The following is a 19,390-nucleotide window of genomic DNA, read 5'->3' on the forward strand; positions in this document are numbered from 1 at the left end:
GTGACGATAAGTGACTTTTGATGATTTCCAAGAATACTCACTCAGTGTTAAAAAAAACTTTTATAGTACAAAAATACCAAAAATAAAATTTTTCAAAAACACGATAATCGGTAAAATCACTTCGCGTCACTGGCCCCTGCATATTTTAACGATTACATTTTTATATGGTTATTCCCATACAATTATATGTACATATTCCCATACAATTGTATGTATTTTTTTTATTTTTTTTTTTTTTAAAGAAAGACAAACATTCCCAGGTTACGAATAACCCAACAATGTTTGAAAATCTCCTACTACCACCACAGAAAGCCGAAAATGTTGCTTGGGTTGTGATGGAGGACTTAGCCAGCCGAGGAATCGAACACGCGACGCTCGGGTGAGACATTATATAATTGTGAGTATTATATGTATACTGCCATTCTACATAATAAAAATTTGTTTTAAACAATTATTATTTTAGACACCAAGGTTTTAATTTTGGCAAATGTTTTTTTTTTGTAATTTGTTTTAGGTATCTTGTCAACATTATGTAACAAAAAATTAATGAATCAAATCATTCTAATACTGAAAATATCTTAATCGAAAATCAACGATATTTAAGCCCTATTTATGTGATTTTCGACAGATGACCAATATTCACGACTATGGCATCCCCAATTCAGGGCATGTTGTGAGTCTGAAACAAATAGGGAGGGGAAGGAGATAGGTAAGAGGAAGATAGGGGGCATGCCTATCTATTCTTCAGATCTGGTCATTAAGTAGTATAGCTAAGTCAGCAAAAGCCGTTTCCAGAAATGCAACGTTTCGTTACCTGAGAGTACCTATCTACCTCTCCGGAACGTGCACCAAATATACTTTAGTATTTTAAATTAATCGTTTGTGCATTCAAATGCATTTTTTTGTGATAAACTAATGTTTATGAGACAAGGTTTTTATGCATAGCACAAAGGATAAATTATTATAAGCAATAATACATCACATAAAATACCTCTGCAAATTGAAAACATCTCCCGATAAAGAATAAATTCATATTAGGTGAATAATTGTTGATTATAATAATTTGTTAGGAAATAAGGGAGAGGATGGTCAAGATGTACCTGGCTATTCAGATCTGTTCACTAAACAAGTCTAAAGCCATTTCAAGCAACGTCTTTCACCAGCGCGATAGTGAGATAATCTATCTCTCTTGATTGATTTACTATAGGGAATGTGTGGAGATTCCTAGTGACCATTGATTTGTAGTTTGGTTGGGCTGGGGCCGGACACCGTGTCGGGCCACGTGTCCTTGGGCGGCACGTGCACGACCTTGAGGTTGGGCGGCGGCTTCTGAAGTGCACGCGCGTTGCAATTCACCTTTTTTCCGCCCTCGCATAACTTCAGGCTTCGAAAGCCCACCATCTATAAAAAAACACATTAATTTTTATTCACATTGTGTCGATTGCTTATAGTCATTGTGTTCATCTCCACAGGGCATTATTTTCAGATTAACAGATTCCGAATTATTATAATCTTGATTTTCACGTTATTTAAAAAAAATGTATCATGTAGTATATTCATGAAACATACATTTTTTTTTAAGAAAGACAAACATTCCCGGTTACGAATAACCTGACAATATTTGAAAATCTCCTACTACCACCACAGTAAGCTGAAAATGTTGCTTGTGTTGTGACGGTGGACTTAGCCAGCCGAGGAATTGAACACACTACGCCCGAGTGGGACCCAAGCGCGATGTCAACTCGCCACCGACCGGTCAATTATTTTTGCATTTAAGATGTTGAGTATAAAATGAACTAGTTATGTTTCAATTACAATATTTTTAAATGTTACAGGTTAGGAGGAAAGTAGATATTTAAGTTATAAGTGAAAGAAGAACAATATGAAAATATTAATATATCTTAGGGAATTGCAAATTTTGCAGATACATACGTCTGAGTAAAGAGTTTTAGGCGTATTTAGGATTGAATAGATTTATGTAAAATAAGGTGTTCGATCTGGTATTGCGTTCAAGGCAAGGAAATACAATATTTTGCATTGCTGGTGAGTCAATAAGGCAGTTCGCGATCTAATATAGAAACAGTACGTCAATTTTTTTTCTCCTTTGTATAGAGTGATAGGGTTACATTGATGATTTTCAAAGTGATACGAAAAAATGTTTAATTTTTTTTTAAATATTTTCTATTTGGTTAATATTTGGTATTCCAAATGACAGATGCAAATTTGAGATGAGATCTTACGGATGCCATATATAGTAAAAGTTCAATTGTAAAAGGTTTATTGAATGGTTTTGTGATGCATAGAATGAACCCCATTTGTAAAATAATACTCCAAGGTCTCAACAATTTTTTCAACTCGTTGAAGAGTAATGTGGTTCAGGTGGTATGTATGGATGATTGGGTGATTTTTACGTGAACATGTTATAGCACTACATTTATTTATGTTTAGAAATAATGTCTATGAAATATTATGTAATATCTTTGGAATGGTATTAGTTAGGCATATTGCACATGTTCTCAATTGTGTTCTCCTTTTAAGTGTCTAGTTCACAACTCATTTTCGTCAAAAAGTGTGTGCATTGGTATAGATAGGTTATAATCCTACCAGCTGTGCCAATATTATTTTGTGTGAGAGGTAGGTTATTTAGATAACACTTACGATTTAACCCTCCAGGTTTTTAAATATTTTTTATCAACAAGTCCCAACAACACGGTGAATTGAATTGAATTGAATTATTGGAATTTCGGAATGCTCCCGAGGTATCTAAAATGTGCTGCATATTACTTGTTTATAAAGTTGTCGTTAAAAGAAATACTGTTTTAGAAACTAAATTAAATTATCTTTGAAAAATTTGCATTTGAAAAAAACATTGATCTTTCTAAAAAATATTTTTTTAATATCAAACATGAAAATGTTAAAAAAAACTTACTAGGACATTTTGACTCGGAACGTCCATAAATCAAAAATAATTCGATATTTAAAAAACATTTTCCTTTTGAGTAGGTAATAAGTAATAACACTCTCACTTAATTTTTTATACCGTTCATACAATAAAAAAATTTAAATATTTTTTTACTTTCAACTGCCAATGAAAAAATGCCTAAATTCGTAATCATGCACTTTGACAAATTTAAAAAAAATTCCATGTAATAATATATAAATATCTGATACAAACTGTGAATAATAATTATTTAACTTTCCAATGACGAAAATATCACATATGTACGCATTATAGAAAAAAAAGATAAAAATACTTTTATAATGTACCGGTCAGATCTGTCCTTCGGACTATAATTGAATAATATGATGTTTGTGGCTAGTAAGTCCTTCCGAGGCCTGAAGGATTAAAGAACTACCAATATAGTGGACTGACATCTAACTTATATGATAGTCTTGTATAGAAAGCTGAGTGAGATCGCGATAGTCTATGTGAAGGATCATCCATTGTTTTTTTTTACTCTAACACTGCGTGAAACATAGACATATGAATATTAGTAGACCTGCCCTAAGTGATTAAAAGCGTATTATCCCCACTCCCCATACCGGTTCCATTGGAGCCGGCTGTGCTCGCGTATGGCCTCAAGTGAAATTTGAAAACGTGACGTCATCATTCTTGTGCGAACTATGGTCGAGGCATCATCGGTTCATTTTACGAAATAACACGGCAAAATGTTGACTTGTACTATGAAAACTTGTAAAAATAGATGTGAAAAAGAGAATAAACCCAATTGTCGTATTACATTCCATATATAAGCATTATTTTACTTTATTTTAAGCATATTCATATCGTATAATATGAATCAGTAGTTACTATCACATCGAGAAACGTCTGGACGCGAAACACAAAGCTGGTTGGTTGCTGGGAAGTAAATTATGAACATTTATAAAAGTGTCTTAACTAAATACTTAAACGAAATATTCGACTCTGAAAATAGAACCGAATTTTTTTGCCGAATTTGGACTTCGCAAATTTGTTCATAACGTGGCGAGTAATTTGCGCTCCCATGTAAAAATTTCTATTCATTCAAAAGCAGATTTTACTTTTAAGAAGTAAATGGTGATATTATAATGCGAGATGCCTATTTACTGTCAGATTGATTTATTGACGAATCACAGTCAGCTTCACTCCCTTCGTTCTTCAACAGTTGATTTTACCCCTCGCCATTATCTTCTCGTCTATTAATTCCTATGTCTGTGGCGTGAAACAACTTAGCTTATTTTTGATCCCACACACATTGCTTGCAAATCGCAGAAAATACCAACCTGACATTCGGATATTTCGATGGGGTTTTGAAACACAATCCATGTGACCGATTCCAGGAATGGAACCGTAGTGAGCGAACCTCTGTATGAAAAGTAGTTCGCCGTCAGATCAATGTCCAATATCCAGCTGAGCATCTCTTCTGTTAAACAAAATAATATTTTAAATTACTATTTCTATATATTTGATCGTGTATTGTTCGTTTGCCCAAAAGTCTTGTTGGAAATCCGCTTTACCCACTGTAATTCCATAATATGTAAGAAAGACGTTTACGTCGTTACGAGATTTATGTCATAACCCAATGACACAAATCTCGCTACTTAATAACTCAAATACGTCAACGGTTGAAAAAACACAGGGAATTAATTGAATTGCGTATTGAGTTCTTTATTTGTGTTACACATTGTGTACCAATACCACGAATTTGTTATGGTACATTTTTGAAGCCAAAAAATTTCATTATAAAATCACCTTCAAATTCAGGAGTTGTCACGTTGTTCTTGATCTGGTTTCATTTTGCCTCGCCGAACTGATAGCCTGACTTAAAACATTAATATTATTGGAATAATCGTCTGATAAATAAGTTCAATCGATTGTCATTTTAAATAAATATCTCGATTGTGTCCATCACTAATAACATGTTGTAGATCATTTTTGCATAACTTAAACTATATGTCTTTCAAACGAATTCTGGCACGTTTAGTTTTAGGCACAGTTGAAAACACTTTTCATACTCGTCAGAAACTAGCTTCATAACTACAAGATTTTTCTCTTGTCGAAATCGGAGGGTTGTCGGGCTGTCTAGAAAGAATCACAGAGCTCGTTTCTTGAACTTCTGCTGTTTCTAGAATATAATGCGCCAAAAATCGCTTTGCATTTCCAACATACCTGATTTTAGAGTAGCCTCCTGCATTGGATAAGTAACCTTCGCCAGTGAGTCCACTAGCGGCTGGAACCCCGGGTTGGGTCTTTCAGCGACTTTGAGCAGGAATCCAGCCACAGACAGTCCATCTGGTTGTGCACAGGCTGCTTCGAAGTTCGGGTACTTGCTGTTGTAGTGAACTAGGTGGGCCTCGCAGGCGTATCTAAATATGTTTTGTGATGATTAGTCCGTGGAACTTATTACATTAGTCCATGATTCCCTGATATAATCATCCAACAAGTTTAATTGGATGATTTGAAAATAACGATGTCTCCGCGCGAGACAGAAAAATATAGTGAATGGATTGAAACAAATACAAAAGCGCTCACAATCTCCACCTTCAATTGGAGAGTGCTTTGTACCTTACTAGATACTACGCTATGTAGTTCAATTAAAGTGAAACTCAAGCATTATCCGATGGCCTCCTTGATCAGGGAAGCGAAATGAATGTCGTCCCTATCTGTGATAGGTTGACATTCGTCAGAACACTGATTCCTAAAAAAACCTTGACATAGTTTAAATCAGGCAATTTATTGTCGATTCCCCTGTTTTAACGGATGGTTTGAAATTATTAAGATACGGATGACACTTGTAGATTGTTTTAAGAACTTCTTGTCAATGGAGCGACCGACCAGTTTTGTGTCCCCCTCTCTCCTAATTTTTAACATTATCCCTTATTTGTGAAAACGCCCATCGTTTGCCATATTGCTTCCGCAATATCAAGAAGATCACCAGTCAATGCTAGTTTTCACAATAGGATCAGTGTGACTAAAATAGAGAAGGTCTTACTTTTTACCATCAATAGCGTGTTCCGAGCCCGTGTGGTTGTCCTGGTTCCAGTGGAAGTGCATCTGGGCGAAAATGAAACTAGTCTTCAGCGGCCCTCCCGTTAGGGAGGGCATGTCAGGTCTCTCGAGGAATGTCATTACGGCTAGGAAGTTATAATTATATCAATAAATATTGCATACATAAGTAAAATTATTTTGTTGACGCTTCTTACATTGGTGCATAACTATTGCTTTATTTCTTTCTTAAAGTTTATTTACATAGTTTTCATTTTTAATTATTTGTATGATTGTTTCAATATATAACATAACTTTTATGGCGTAAATAAGCAAATAAGAAATTAAATATTAAATTTCTGAGGAATAACCTTTGAACGTGATTTTACCTAATTTTAATATTTATTCAATGAATAAGATAATGATAGCTCGATAAAATGGAAAAAGATACATGAAAACAAAAATAACGTAACGGCTGCAAGTGGGAGTTGAACCCAGATCCTGGTCCCGGTTAAGACTGGATTTGGTTTTAAATAGCAGTTTAAATCTTTAAATTTTTATTTTTGTGAGTAGTTGTTAATATTATCTTCTTCGATGATAAATTATGAATGATAATATAAATAGTGCTCAGAAATAAACCATCTTAAAACTAAGAATTAACGCTGTCTAGTGAGACAGGTATTGTACCGAGTGTAAGTATATACAAACTGTATCAGAAAAACTAAAATCATGGATATATAGAATCAACCCTCAGACTAATTTGTTCGCTTGAGAACAGCTCCTATGGACTCAAAGAAACCATTGCTACTGGTGATACTGTCATAGTGAGAAATATGAACTAAACGGCATTAGAAAGACTACCGTGCTTTATATATTTAAATCCAGAAGTTAACCACAGAAGAAATAAAATGTGCACCTATATGAAACCAAAAGTTCTGACCGCATTTTCAGAAAGATTATGAAATTCATGAATTATTTTTTACACGAAACGATAAAAAAAATTCGGTGATAGTAATGTTAACAATACAATTATTTTTTTCGTTATCAGTAATTTACTGAGATATTTTTTTAAACCTTTGTGTGTTTGCAAAAAAAACTATATTTCAAAAATAGTATGTTTTTTAATAATACGAACATTTTAAAGCGTATTTTATCACCTTTCGAAAACAGATTTCAGGTTCACAAAGTAGAAATACTTGGACTTTCTGACAATATGCCTGATGTCTGAGGTGAACAAAACTGCAACAGCAATATTTTAGAAGTTTTCAATGGTTTGGTTGGAAGAAATATCCACCTACCGATAATGCCTGCCTTTAAGTTTCGCCCCTCGGTGGAAATCTTTTTTTAATTATTCATTACGTAGTATTATTTAATAACTGAAATACATACTACGTTATGAATAAATAAAAACAGATTTCCACTTAGGGGGGTAATTATGTCCGTGATTTAGCAATCTTGACATTAACGAATATATAATTACGGTAGTTAGTTCCAGAATTACTTCACAGTAAAACATAATGATGTATTATCGGTATACGGAGACTATCCATATTTTTTATTTGACATAATATAAAAATGTGGATGAAGCAATGAGTGTGCGCTTAGACATTTTATTAAAGTTTAAAGTTTATTGCGTTAATATTTACCGGAAATCCCATTGTTGATTGCCAAAACCGTGCAGCCTGGTTTCCAATGGTCGGTAAAGGACAGCAAAGCGGAGGGGACCCACTTTTCTGCTTTCGAAATCTCTAGTCCAATTGGAGACTGCGAAGTCACGGCGCTCCACTCACCTAAACAGGTAAAAAGCAAACTAATACATATCATATATGAACAGCATCGACAAGACAATCTTTAGAAGATTATAGATCATAATCTATACCGATTTTAAAGAAAATTTAAAGAAAGTCCATAATTTAAATAATATGATATTTTTCGGCCTTTTAAATTTATTAAGGCGATGCCATACGTAGTAATGCAAAATCATGTGTTTTTGGTTTGAATTTTGGTCGCATAGAAATGTTTCAGATGTTTTAATTAAATACTGCAAGTAGAATAAATCTTGGCCTTTGAAATAATCGAGTATTTTAGTCTTTTTATAAGCCCAGAAAAAAATAATGTATAAGGCTTATAAAAACTGCTTTAAAGTTCAAAATCTCCTACTTACGAACCCATTTTCGGTTATAATTTTATTGTATAATGTGGAAAATTATGTTATTAATAAAATGATAGAAAAAAATTAAAAATTTATGCCTGAACATCCACAAAATAAAATAAAAGGCACTTTTTGGCCATGTTTTTTTCTTGCATAAATCAAAACAGGCGGATGGTGTTAAGCGGGAATTTAAACCTTATCGCCATCTACGTAAGGGGTGTTATTGATAGCGGCTCTATTTAAAATATTACACGACGTAGTGCATCGTCTTAACAGCACAACAGGTCATAGGTCACCCCGAGTGGCTTCACCATTGGGAAAGGCCGATTGAGTGAGATCCTTTGACCTAGCTAGCTGGACTCTCTCGACCTTCCGCCTTACACCGCAGGATACATACGTCTGTCACTCCTGGACACATTGATTTCCAGATTCCTACCCACCCATCATACTTATTTCCTTGCCAAAACTTCAAAAAAAAAAACAGCATCCACTTAGATTATATAGGCCCTGAGGGAAACTATTTTATCTAAGTGTGATTAATTTAAAAATAAATTTAAATAAAATTTTCACTAAAAGTAAGATATACTTGACCCTACTGCGGGTACATAGACACGCCCACAGTACACTTCTATCGGCTTATCTCTTCTGATATCTATACTGTTGATATCAGCACTCAATTGCATACATCAATACCTATATTATTAATTTATGAAAGCTACATATTTATCTATTTTTAATAATATTTCATTCCAGGGATACTGCAATATGTTGCTATTTAGCCTCATCAATTTGCAAACAAAATCAATCTTTTGTATTTGTTGGATTATCCGCTAATTATTGTGTTACTCGTCTACTCGGGAAATCCTCAGGTTAGAGGTTAGAGCTAAGTCCTCATTATCTGGTTTGTAATTATATATCGATCAAGTTATTAGCTCTTATCTATAATCAGCGATAGACAGAGGAAAATCGACCATATCGTATCATATCAACCACGCAAATCTCTTCTTGATGTGGTTATAAGGATTAAGTGTTTAATGAAAATTGACATGTTTTTTTGACGGGAAGTCATTGCATTCTGAGTGAATTGGATTATTTTGGATATAAGAAAATTAATGGTAAATACTAAAATATATGCATTGTGGAAATGAACACACGTTGTACGTAGAATTATGTTATTTTTTATAAGTTTGAAAATGTTGATTTGTGGTAGAATACCATCTTAGTATGACTTTCGTTAAATTTAAAAAAAATGAAAAAGGTTCTTAATCAAAGAAGTCACATTAGATTAGTTTTGTGTTAATCACAAACGTGGTTATTATGTATTAGATGATAGCACTCTTTTATAGTACGAGTATACCATACAAGAGTCCCAACTTTCTGGAGCCAGTGAGTCTATGGCATCCCCAATTGTGTGTTGTGTGGCTGAAGGGAGTGGAAAGGGAAGGAGATAGCTATTCAGATCTAGTCACCAAACACAGCCAAAGCCAATTCAACATTTAATTTCTGTATAATCGTCACCAAGGCGATACTGAGAGTATATTCCACTATGGAAAGTGCTGCAAGCATACTAGGTATATATTATCTTAAATTAATAAATTACGAAATAAAATAAAATCATCAATTGAAATTTACTTGCGTACGCCGGGATTTAAACACGCTACCTTCTGATTTCTAGCGAGAGCCTTATCTCTAGACAAAGGAAGTCTCAATTCAGCATTAAAAAAAGTTTAAAATTCCAGCTTAATGCATCACATAAAAAAAATATGCAAAAACCTCCGGCTGCTAGTTTTTTAAAAACATATGCCAACTTTATAATATGTTAATTCCGATAGCAACAAACAATGTGGTATTTTGTTTATGGAAAAGTGTAAAAAAAAACAAAAATGTATTTAGGTTCATTGCATGATAAAAAAAATCATTTACTTTTTTGTTAGAAATTTCGTATACAAAAGTGAGATGTATTTTATGTACAAAAGTATAAGAAACACGCGTTTATTAGCAAAATACAATTGAGCAAATCTTAACGGTTTTCACGTAGAAATAATATTCTTTCGTAACGATTGAAACGCTTGCTTTCTTTAAAATATCGACAAATTGAACAAAATCTAATGCATATAATTTATTCATCAAAATCTAATGCATATAATTAATTGAACAAAATCTTATGCATATAATTTATTGAACAAAATCTAAAGATTATAATTAATTAAACAAAATCTAATGCATTCAATTAATTAAAAATAAAAATTATCCCCGACGTGACCCTATTATTTGGAAGTGTTGTACGATGAGATAATCGCTTTTTATATTAATTACAAATTAAAATATTTATCTTTTGGATATTTATTTTAAATTCGGAGAATGCAAAATGTTTAATCCAGGAACGAACTCCAAAATGAAGCCAGAATATAATCGTATTACTGCACCAGATAAACAGATTACCGATTATCAAATTTAGTTCGCTCAACTTGGCTTCAGTGGAGTGAAAATAGATACATATTTTAGCACTGAATTAATATACACCAATAAATAATTGATGTTAATTAACCTTCCCAATTTAAAAGTAATTGAATCATGTTGGAAAAAAAACTATTTAATTATTATTATAAAATAACCTCACAAGAATCTCAACTGCTCCCAGCCGTCTGGAGCCAGTGAGACTATCGCCTATCCCATTTGGGGAATTTTGTGAGGCTGAAGGTAGAGAGGAGGTGCAGAAGATGACAAAGAGGAAGGTGGAAAAGTACCTGAATATTCAGATCTGGTCACCAAACACAGTCAAATCCGTTTCGAGCAACATTTCAACTCTGAATGGTGGTCTTACACCAGGGGCCTTAGCATGAGAATCGATCGAACTTAACGATATCGGATTGCTAAGCGTATCTACCGACGATTTTATAACGACTTCCCTAGCACAAAAACGCTATTGATATCTCTAACGACATCGATAAGGCAATAAATACAAATCGATATACGCTGGCAATACTGGGACGGAATTGTCTATGAATTGGATAGACGTCAAACGTTAGATTTCAAGCGTGACCATTGTAACCGCCGTGTTTTTTTAATATTTTACGATGTCGCAAGCAATGGTAGCTGGGTAAGTTATTTATTTATCTTTTTATGTGAAAGAATTTCCATTATTATCAAAGAGATATACCATTCTATTGTGTCAAAATTTTGAATTTATTTTTACTAATATTTCAATCATACGCAGTATTTTAAGATATTCAAAATGCTGATATTATGATAAATACAGGTAAAGTGCTATATAGTCAATGAATAATGACTATATAGCACTTTAATAAGTTTTTATGTTTCCATGTTAAAATTCGAAGTCATGATTTTTTAAATGTCGGCGAAAAATTATCATCTGGAAATCTCTAGCAATCGAAGCAAATTTATTTATTTCACGTGGTCGTTCCAGTGGTGGATAGATTTATAGTGTGTTTTTGTTTTACTAAGATATCAATAATATTTAATACTCTCACTTTAATGTATACTTTAAGTCCTAATGTATTTTTTGACACTAGAAAAGGAGTTAATTGATCAATGAGATCTCTAGCCATAATACGAGATATTCGAAACAATTGTCTGAATTCCGTCTCTGCAAGTTCGAACGGATTCAATTGATCGCGTAAACGACGCCTTTCAATCCTACGATCTTCCCTAACCTGCCTCCTTTCATTGAACCAGAAATTTTGCATAATGAACGACATTATTAAAAAAATACGTATATCGACAGCCAAACAAAGTTTTAACTGACACTCAAGACCCCACGTTATATTCGGCGGGCTTTTAGCAACCGTCGGTCGGAAGTTATCTTATCGATACATTCTCATGCTCGCAATTTTAACGATACCGTCGCTACTTTGACCATAGACAAGGAATTTTAACAATCGTCGGTTGTTATATTTTGATCGTGCTAGCATATGTCGTTAAGTGCTCATTGATGACGTATTTTAACGATGTCGTATTGCTATAGAGCTATATCGACTTCTCATGCTAAGGCCCCAGGGCGAGTCTTAGAGTATCTTCCACTCTGGTCACTGGTCTGAGTATTGCCCTGGTGTCAAACCACCATTCTGAATTGAAAAGTTGCTCGAAATTGTTTGGGCCGTGTTTGATGGCAGTGTTTTGTGGTTTTTGGTCACCAAACACCACCAAATGGCCAAAGCCATTTCGATAGTTATGTACTTCCATCCCATACCCATCTCCTTCCTTCAACTTCTACCTTCAACCTCACTACATTCCACAATTTGTGATGCCATAGTACCACTAGCTCCAGACGGCTGAGAGAAGTTGAGAACATTGGGCAGTTTCACATTAAAAAAAAAATTTACGATAATTTTTTTTCTCTTCACAGAACTCTTTCACATAGTTTGAACAAATCATCAAATTTCAAAGATAATTTTCAAGTTCAGGGAAAGTTCTATTCAAGTTCTGTTATTATTTTAGATCTGTGAAGCAACTGGTTTATGATGATATAATAGCAGAACTTGGATAGATCTTTCACAGAATTTATATCTAATATATGTTCAAGCTTAGTAAAGAACGCAATTTTTATTTATTATTTATTTTGACAGGCACTGTATAATATAATGATACTAGTTGAAAGATTTAAAACTTTGCTTGAAATGGCTTTAGCGGTGTTTGGTGACCAGATCTGAATAGTAACTTACTCCTCCACTTTCCTCTTCTCCATATCCTTCCCCTCCCTATAACCTTGTGCGGTATTCATATAACAAAGTGTTAAGGTACATTATATTATACCTGGTTAAAGTAGTTATTACGTATGTCCAAACAATATTTTAATAATTTCGTCTGCGCAGAGAAATAATCTTAATCTTGTAAAGAATATATGAGTAATCATAGAAAAAATGAAGAAGTGTGTGGAGAGATTAAGTGAAAATTTGAAATCAAGAATTACATGCTCTCCAACCCTGTAAATCTTTATAACAAAATTATTTTAATAAATTCTTTTGTAGTATAAAATAATTTATCACCCTAAATAAATTATAAATTAATTTTGTACGTTAGCAAAGAATCCTGGAAAATGCATGTTTACGGGGTATACAGTGTCCGGTGGTAAAGTAAAAAATAAAAAAAATAACCTTTTTCGAAATTTCATTGTTTTTTTTTTCTCTTCCAAAAATATTTATCCATTGATGAATATTTATATTTCCCTACAAATAATTCAACTTTTTAACCTGAAACGAAAAAGTCATTTATCTTTTTTACTTCTGCCATCATGCAGAATCACCTCCGGAAATTTGTGAACTTACTCCCGGACATTGTATATATTGTGGACGTATACTCGTCCGTGTATATTGTGATCCTCCTTTGTCGTATTTATGATTAATTTGTTGTTTTTCAATCAGGGTAAAATAACTATTTTTACATATAAAATAATATATTTAAGTATTCTTTTATTGAAACAAATATTCCAAAATATTATTTTCAATAAAATTAAATTATTTCATATTTTAAACGAAATTGAAATGAAAGCACTTAAACAATTACTGGATTTGTTTATAATTTTTTGTAGGTTGTAATGTTTATAAGGTCCAACGACCATATAACTCTGATGTGACTACGCCATAAAAGCCGTCAAATAAAAATGAAGAAAGCTAATTTCGAATGTGACTCTGTCTGTATCTATGTAACCATTCTATTGGATAACAAACAGCTCTGCCATAAGTCACCACAAGTGGTTCGCGGGAGGGATATATTTATGCTTTACTCCGGGACACACACTAAAAAAAGTTTTTCCACACAGCAACCCCAAAGATGACACTATGTGTGGAGTTAATGTAAAAAACACTCCAGTTCAATGAACTCTTCGATTTTCTTCAAAATTTTGTGTAATATTTTTCAGTAGTTTTTTTTTGAAGAATTCGAACAAGTGAGAAAGTACCCAAGTATTATTCAATATTTTAAAAGAAAACTATTTTAGTTGCCATTTTCAAAGATGGAACTATTTTTAAATGCGATAAAATGCCTACATATAAATATTTTAATTCTCTATTTGAAATATGTATTTATTTTGTTTAAACTTCTAAAAGTGCAGTCACAACAAACTCTCACCAGGGTAATATCCAAAGCTTCCTCTCGGCACTTCCTGTATCCATCCTATTACGGGGTGATCTCTGTCGGAAATTTTTTTCCGCTTCCGGTTATCCTTCCTGAAATTTTGCATCGCTGGAAAAAAGAAAAAAAAAACACTTATCATCGATCAGTTGTTTAAATCCAAGTAGTTAAATACATTAGTTTTACTGTATCTACAGAAAGAAATCATTTAAAAACTTCAGACTTGAAACTATATTTGCTAGGTGAGACTATTCAAATACTTAATAAAAAGTGTCAAAACGTAAAGTTTATGATCATGTTGTGTTAATAATATTGAGGTAGTCAACATCGTTGCGGTTTTTGCGAACTTTTCCGTCAAATAATGTTTACGTACTTACTAGAGTAAACTCTAGAGCAGAGTTTCCCAAATTATGGGAACGAGAGAAATGGAAGATGTTGAGAAGAGATGTTGGAATTAACGGGCTACGAGAGAAAAATGATCGACTACACAAAAAACTAAGATCTGCTTGTTCTTTTTTCACAAAACTCAATAACAGGAAAAAGTAAATCCCAGTGAATTAATTTATCGAGACGAATCTTTTCTATCTAAAAGTTTTCTTTGCTAACAATATTCTACCTCATAATGATATCGCTTTTGGCTCGTTTCCTTTTCATTTTTGTGAGCTTGTTTTTAAAACGTACTTACATATTTATATAAGTGCACACAAATCTCCAGTTTTATTCCGAGATTAATGTAATTTTGCACACTTGACTTTAAAAACAAGAGGATGATCACTGTCCACAAGCGATTTCCGCCACATCCCGAAAATATTGATACTTCTTGATGAAATTTCGCATAGGTACGTGAAGTTCAAAATATTAGGAAAATTACTGTTTTCCTCTGATATCGAAAAAATCTGCATAAAACCCGAGCAAAGCCGGATACTTCAGCTAATTGTTTTATTTAGAAACTAAATGGAAAAATGAAAGGAGTATATTATGAGTTTTTTTTATTTCCAGAGTAAGCTCAAGTTTTTTTTACTTCTAGTGAAGTTGAAACTTTTTCATATTGAAATTCTTTATTGGTAATCAATTTCAATGGCATGTCGGCGGCCAATAACTCGAATGGTCTTAGTAAAATCAGTAACTTGGATTTCTGGGTGCCATGATTTTAAAATTCATACATCCTTTCTTTTTTTACAAAACACAAAAGGGTTTAGCACCACTTTTTCCCCCGTCTTTAATGTTTTGAACAAGCAGCTCAAAATTACAAGAAACAAAATAATAATTAAATTTTAAAATATACCAAGAAGGTTCTTTCAAATGAAAGAATGATGAAAACGACAGCATTTTGTATGGGTTAATATATTTATATCGGAATGATAAAAACGATAGCATTCTAAGATAAAAATTTTACCATTGACTTTTTAGCGATAAAAAATTGATTGTATCACAAACATGAAGTATAACAGCCGGGAAACAGATTTTTTTTGAGAAACACTGGTTTGGAGGAATTGTTACATTTGGTTCATAAATTAATAAATTATTCTATATTAGTTAATATGAGATAAGAGTTTTTTTGATATATAAATCACAATGGAAAACAAAACGATATATGTTATTGGAGCTTTGAAATAAAAATAACAAAATTTGTTTTGCGCTTCACAATAATTCGTGACCCTTTCGTGATATCAATTCAACAGTTAAAAAAACATAACCTTCTCGATGTATGACACTTAATTAATGAAATCAATTTCAAATAATATTTAAACTACACGGAAATCACATATCACACAACACTGCCAAAAATATTCCAGTTTCGAATAATCAACAAACAGAACCAATCATAAACAATGATACTATTTACGCTAACGAACTTCAAATTATATTTTTTTAACAAATATTTCACATTTTGCCTTCTGTTATGGAGTTTAAAAAAACAATTATTCCAATAAATACCAACTATACTTGAATAAAATGTCTAATATTTCACCGGATTTTTCATATTTTTAAAAACAAAATATTTTGTATAGCAAACTTCCCCTCCAGTTAGGGACCATATGTCATGTATTAATTAGGCACTCATTGTAATCTATTTTTCTTCTAACTAATCTTTTGAAAGATTTTGAGTGCTGTTTACATGGAATTGGTCTAGAAACAATTTTAAATGTACCAGTTTCAATGTTTTCATCAATCATGTTTATTTGAAACATCACCATCATTAAAAGTGATTGATAAACACATTTTAAACATCGTCTTTATAAACGTCTTCCAAAAGGTGAAATATCTAATGTTGAAAAAGTACTAACGGGTTTCATTTAATCTTAACCTAAAATTTTTATTAAAAATGTTCTAACAAACTTGGAGGAAAACTATGAGATGAAAAGATTTTGCCACACTTACTGGCTTTTATAGAGCAATTTTCCGACTTTTTATTTTTCACCAATCTAAACATTTTCATTGAAAAACACATAACTGAACCGCTGGTGAACCGCACTTGTCCAGGGATTGTTTAGGAATTGTTCAGGAGTTGTTTAGAGCAGATAACCAGACAACCCAGACTACCAGGCTACCAGACAACTACCTCCACGGACTAAAGTATTAACTGGCCAATGATCGCACTTTCAGCTTTGGGAAAAACATCATCAGGCGTCACATGACTTAAATCATTCAACGTTAATGATGTCTGTGACAAAAAATAAGTAAAGTTCCAATTACCCAATAATCGTTGCCGTTGTCGGAGGAATAATAATTGCCAAGACTCAGAAGTCAATTGAGTTACTTTGCATCACGTGAGAGAAATAAGCGCCAGTGGCGTTGCGACATCTTAATAGATTTGTTGTTTTAAAAGGTGAGTCATCCATTGTTTATGGAAACCTAAATACATTAGTCAGTAAATTGCGAAGGAAGAATGAAAGACCTTCCAGCATATGTCCGTCCTTTTTAAAAGTAATGTCCCTGCAATATATGTCCTCAGTTCCACTGGTTGTACACAATATGCACCTTATCGGCCGGGGACTCTTGTGGTAAGTCTCTCCCACATAGTTACGATTACCTACATACTTTAAAAGTGGAAATTTGTTCCATGTGTCGGTGTGTATTACAACGTTTCCCAAATTAAGGAAGAAAGAACATAGTCGTTCATTGCATTATTAGAAGTTTCTTTAAATGCGTGTTTTTTTAATAATTAAAATAATAATAAAAATAAAGTGAAAATATTTAAATCAAATTATTTCAAGATTCAAATGATGTACAGAAAATCTATAATGAGCAGGTTAGACCGTTAGGGTATTGAATACCTACAATATATTATTCAGTCACCATAATAAATTTTTAGGTCCCTTTTTGGTCACATTCGATATCGTTAAAATTACTTTAGTACAAATGCAATGACGAGTAGATGCAATCTAAGGTGTTTGTTTATCAACATATTTAAAAAGCAGCCAATACTCCAATCGATTAGGATATTTCTAAAATATGAATGGTTACATAAACAAATGTTTTCAAAGGAATATAAAATATTTAATAAATTTCATCAATAAGAATAACAGTCAAAAATGTTTAATTAAAAGTTGAACTTACACAATACATGCACAGTTTTATAGTACAGACGTTTTACTGACCATTTTAATAATATATATACAGGGTGTATCGGCAAGTACCCGACAAACTTTAACCAGCTATTCCTCAGCAAATTTGGAGTAAAAAATGTTATGGGCGCTTTGCTGTCCGGTAACATTTTTTTTTCCATTAAAAACAAAAAATAAATAAAAAATCCACACTCCGTCACTGTCATTTGCATTGAATCTCGTATTCAACAGCTGTTATTAGGAAGTGTGTCAAAAAGTGTCCTCGTTCTTTCGTACACACTAAATAATAATAGTTAAAAATGAGACGAATGGTGCCGTGCCATTTCGTTGTGATTGTAAAAGCGCGCCAACGTAGGTACGTACGCACATTATTCAACGAAACTCGAACAAAATATTGCCAGATGGGTTTTCAAACTTTGACAAAGGATAAAACATTGGTGACATGTGGTGAAAATATGAATAGTAAATTTTTTATTAAAAAAAAATGTTACCGGACAGCAAAGTGCCCATAACATTTTTTACTCCAAATGTGCTAAGGAATAGCTGGTTAAAGTTTGTCGGGTACGTGCCAATACACCCTGTATAGTAAAAATAGTGGGTTGTAGGTAACACTAACAATACAAATAATTCGTTATCCGACTTGAGATTAGAACTCGATTTGAATCATTGCTTAATGACCATCGGGCTGTTGACCACTTAGAACAATTTATTTATTTTATTTATTTATAGAATACATGATAATACAATAATACATTTTCTTACATGTGATACATTAAATCTATTAAAATATGTTTCTTTAAAAAAAACATATGTTTTCACTATAAGCCCGGCCCCGTCACGCCACTGCCACGATTCATTGAAGTAAATTGACTATGTCAACATTTAAATTGGTTCCCCATGCCCATACCGCGTCCCTTTCGCGGTCCCCTTTGGTTAAAAAATGCCCCAATGACAATAAACAATTACAACTTTAAATTTGAATGATACGTACATGGAAAATACGTTTCGCAACCGATTAGTAAATAAACAATATAATTTATTCATACGCACTGCGAAAGGCAATAATCACTTAGTAATCATATTTAAATTTTAAATTAAATTAAATAAATTTGAGAGCACATTCAATCAAAATCAATTCAATCGACAAGTTTCTAAACCAATGGTTTCTTCGTCAGGATAAACGTAAACTGAAATTGAAATGAAGGATCATTTTAAATTGGACATCATTTAGCCAAACATTAAAACATTGTGATTATATATAGGAATTCTGTAAATTTTAACATTTTGTCGAAACACAGTGTTAGAATTAAAATCCTATTTTATTCAACATATATTTAAAATGTGTTTCAAAGTGCCGGGATTCTTAACAAAATTCAAAAACAATTTTTTTTAATAAGTTTACTAATAATATAAGGGAATAATAGGCTTTCACGCGAATAAGATGGATAAAATGCTAAACAGTGCTACTACCATAGAATAACGAATAACTACTACTAATAATCATTACTAACTACTAAATTTAGCTACAGACCGAAACTCAAAACCCAATTCTTTCAAAAATCATATGCATAAATACAGACAAAACCAATTTTGGATCTACGGTATTATTTAAAA

The 19,390-nt window shown here is 32.6% G+C and overlaps 1 protein-coding gene across 1 annotated transcript; it reads right to left on the reverse strand.

The window, feature by feature from the left end:
* Nucleotides 1-1,212: 1,212 nt before the first annotated feature.
* Nucleotides 1,213-16,774, reverse strand: LOC149423095 (carbonic anhydrase-like). The gene is made up of 7 exons (XM_089632852.1): nucleotides 16,590-16,774; nucleotides 14,205-14,318; nucleotides 7,612-7,755; nucleotides 5,973-6,114; nucleotides 5,150-5,346; nucleotides 4,264-4,403; nucleotides 1,213-1,401 (listed from the first exon to the last, which is right to left on the reverse strand). Exons 1-7 carry the CDS (start codon nucleotides 16,657-16,659, stop codon nucleotides 1,225-1,227), a joined length of 984 nt encoding a protein of 327 aa, XP_089488978.1. The 5' UTR covers nucleotides 16,660-16,774; the 3' UTR covers nucleotides 1,213-1,224.
* Nucleotides 16,775-19,390: the final 2,616 nt, after the last annotated feature.

Source organism: Hesperophylax consimilis, chromosome 6, assembly GCF_061612785.1.
Source record: "Hesperophylax consimilis isolate HC1 chromosome 6, BYU_Hcon_1.0, whole genome shotgun sequence".
NCBI lineage: Eukaryota > Metazoa > Arthropoda > Insecta > Trichoptera > Limnephilidae > Hesperophylax > Hesperophylax consimilis.

Bases quoted from the DNA above. Each gene is read 5' to 3' on its own strand.
- LOC149423095 (XM_089632852.1), bottom strand. From the start codon at position 16,659: ATGTGTTTTTCAATGAAAATGTTTAGATTGGTGAAAAATAAAAAGTCG. The intron at 7,756-14,204 runs GTGAGAGTTTGT...TTACCTGTTTAG, and splicing joins AAGCTTTGGATATTACCCTG to GTGAGTGGAGCGCCGTGACT. The intron at 1,402-4,263 runs GTTGGTATTTTC...GTTTTTTTATAG, and splicing joins TCGAAATATCCGAATGTCAG to ATGGTGGGCTTTCGAAGCCT.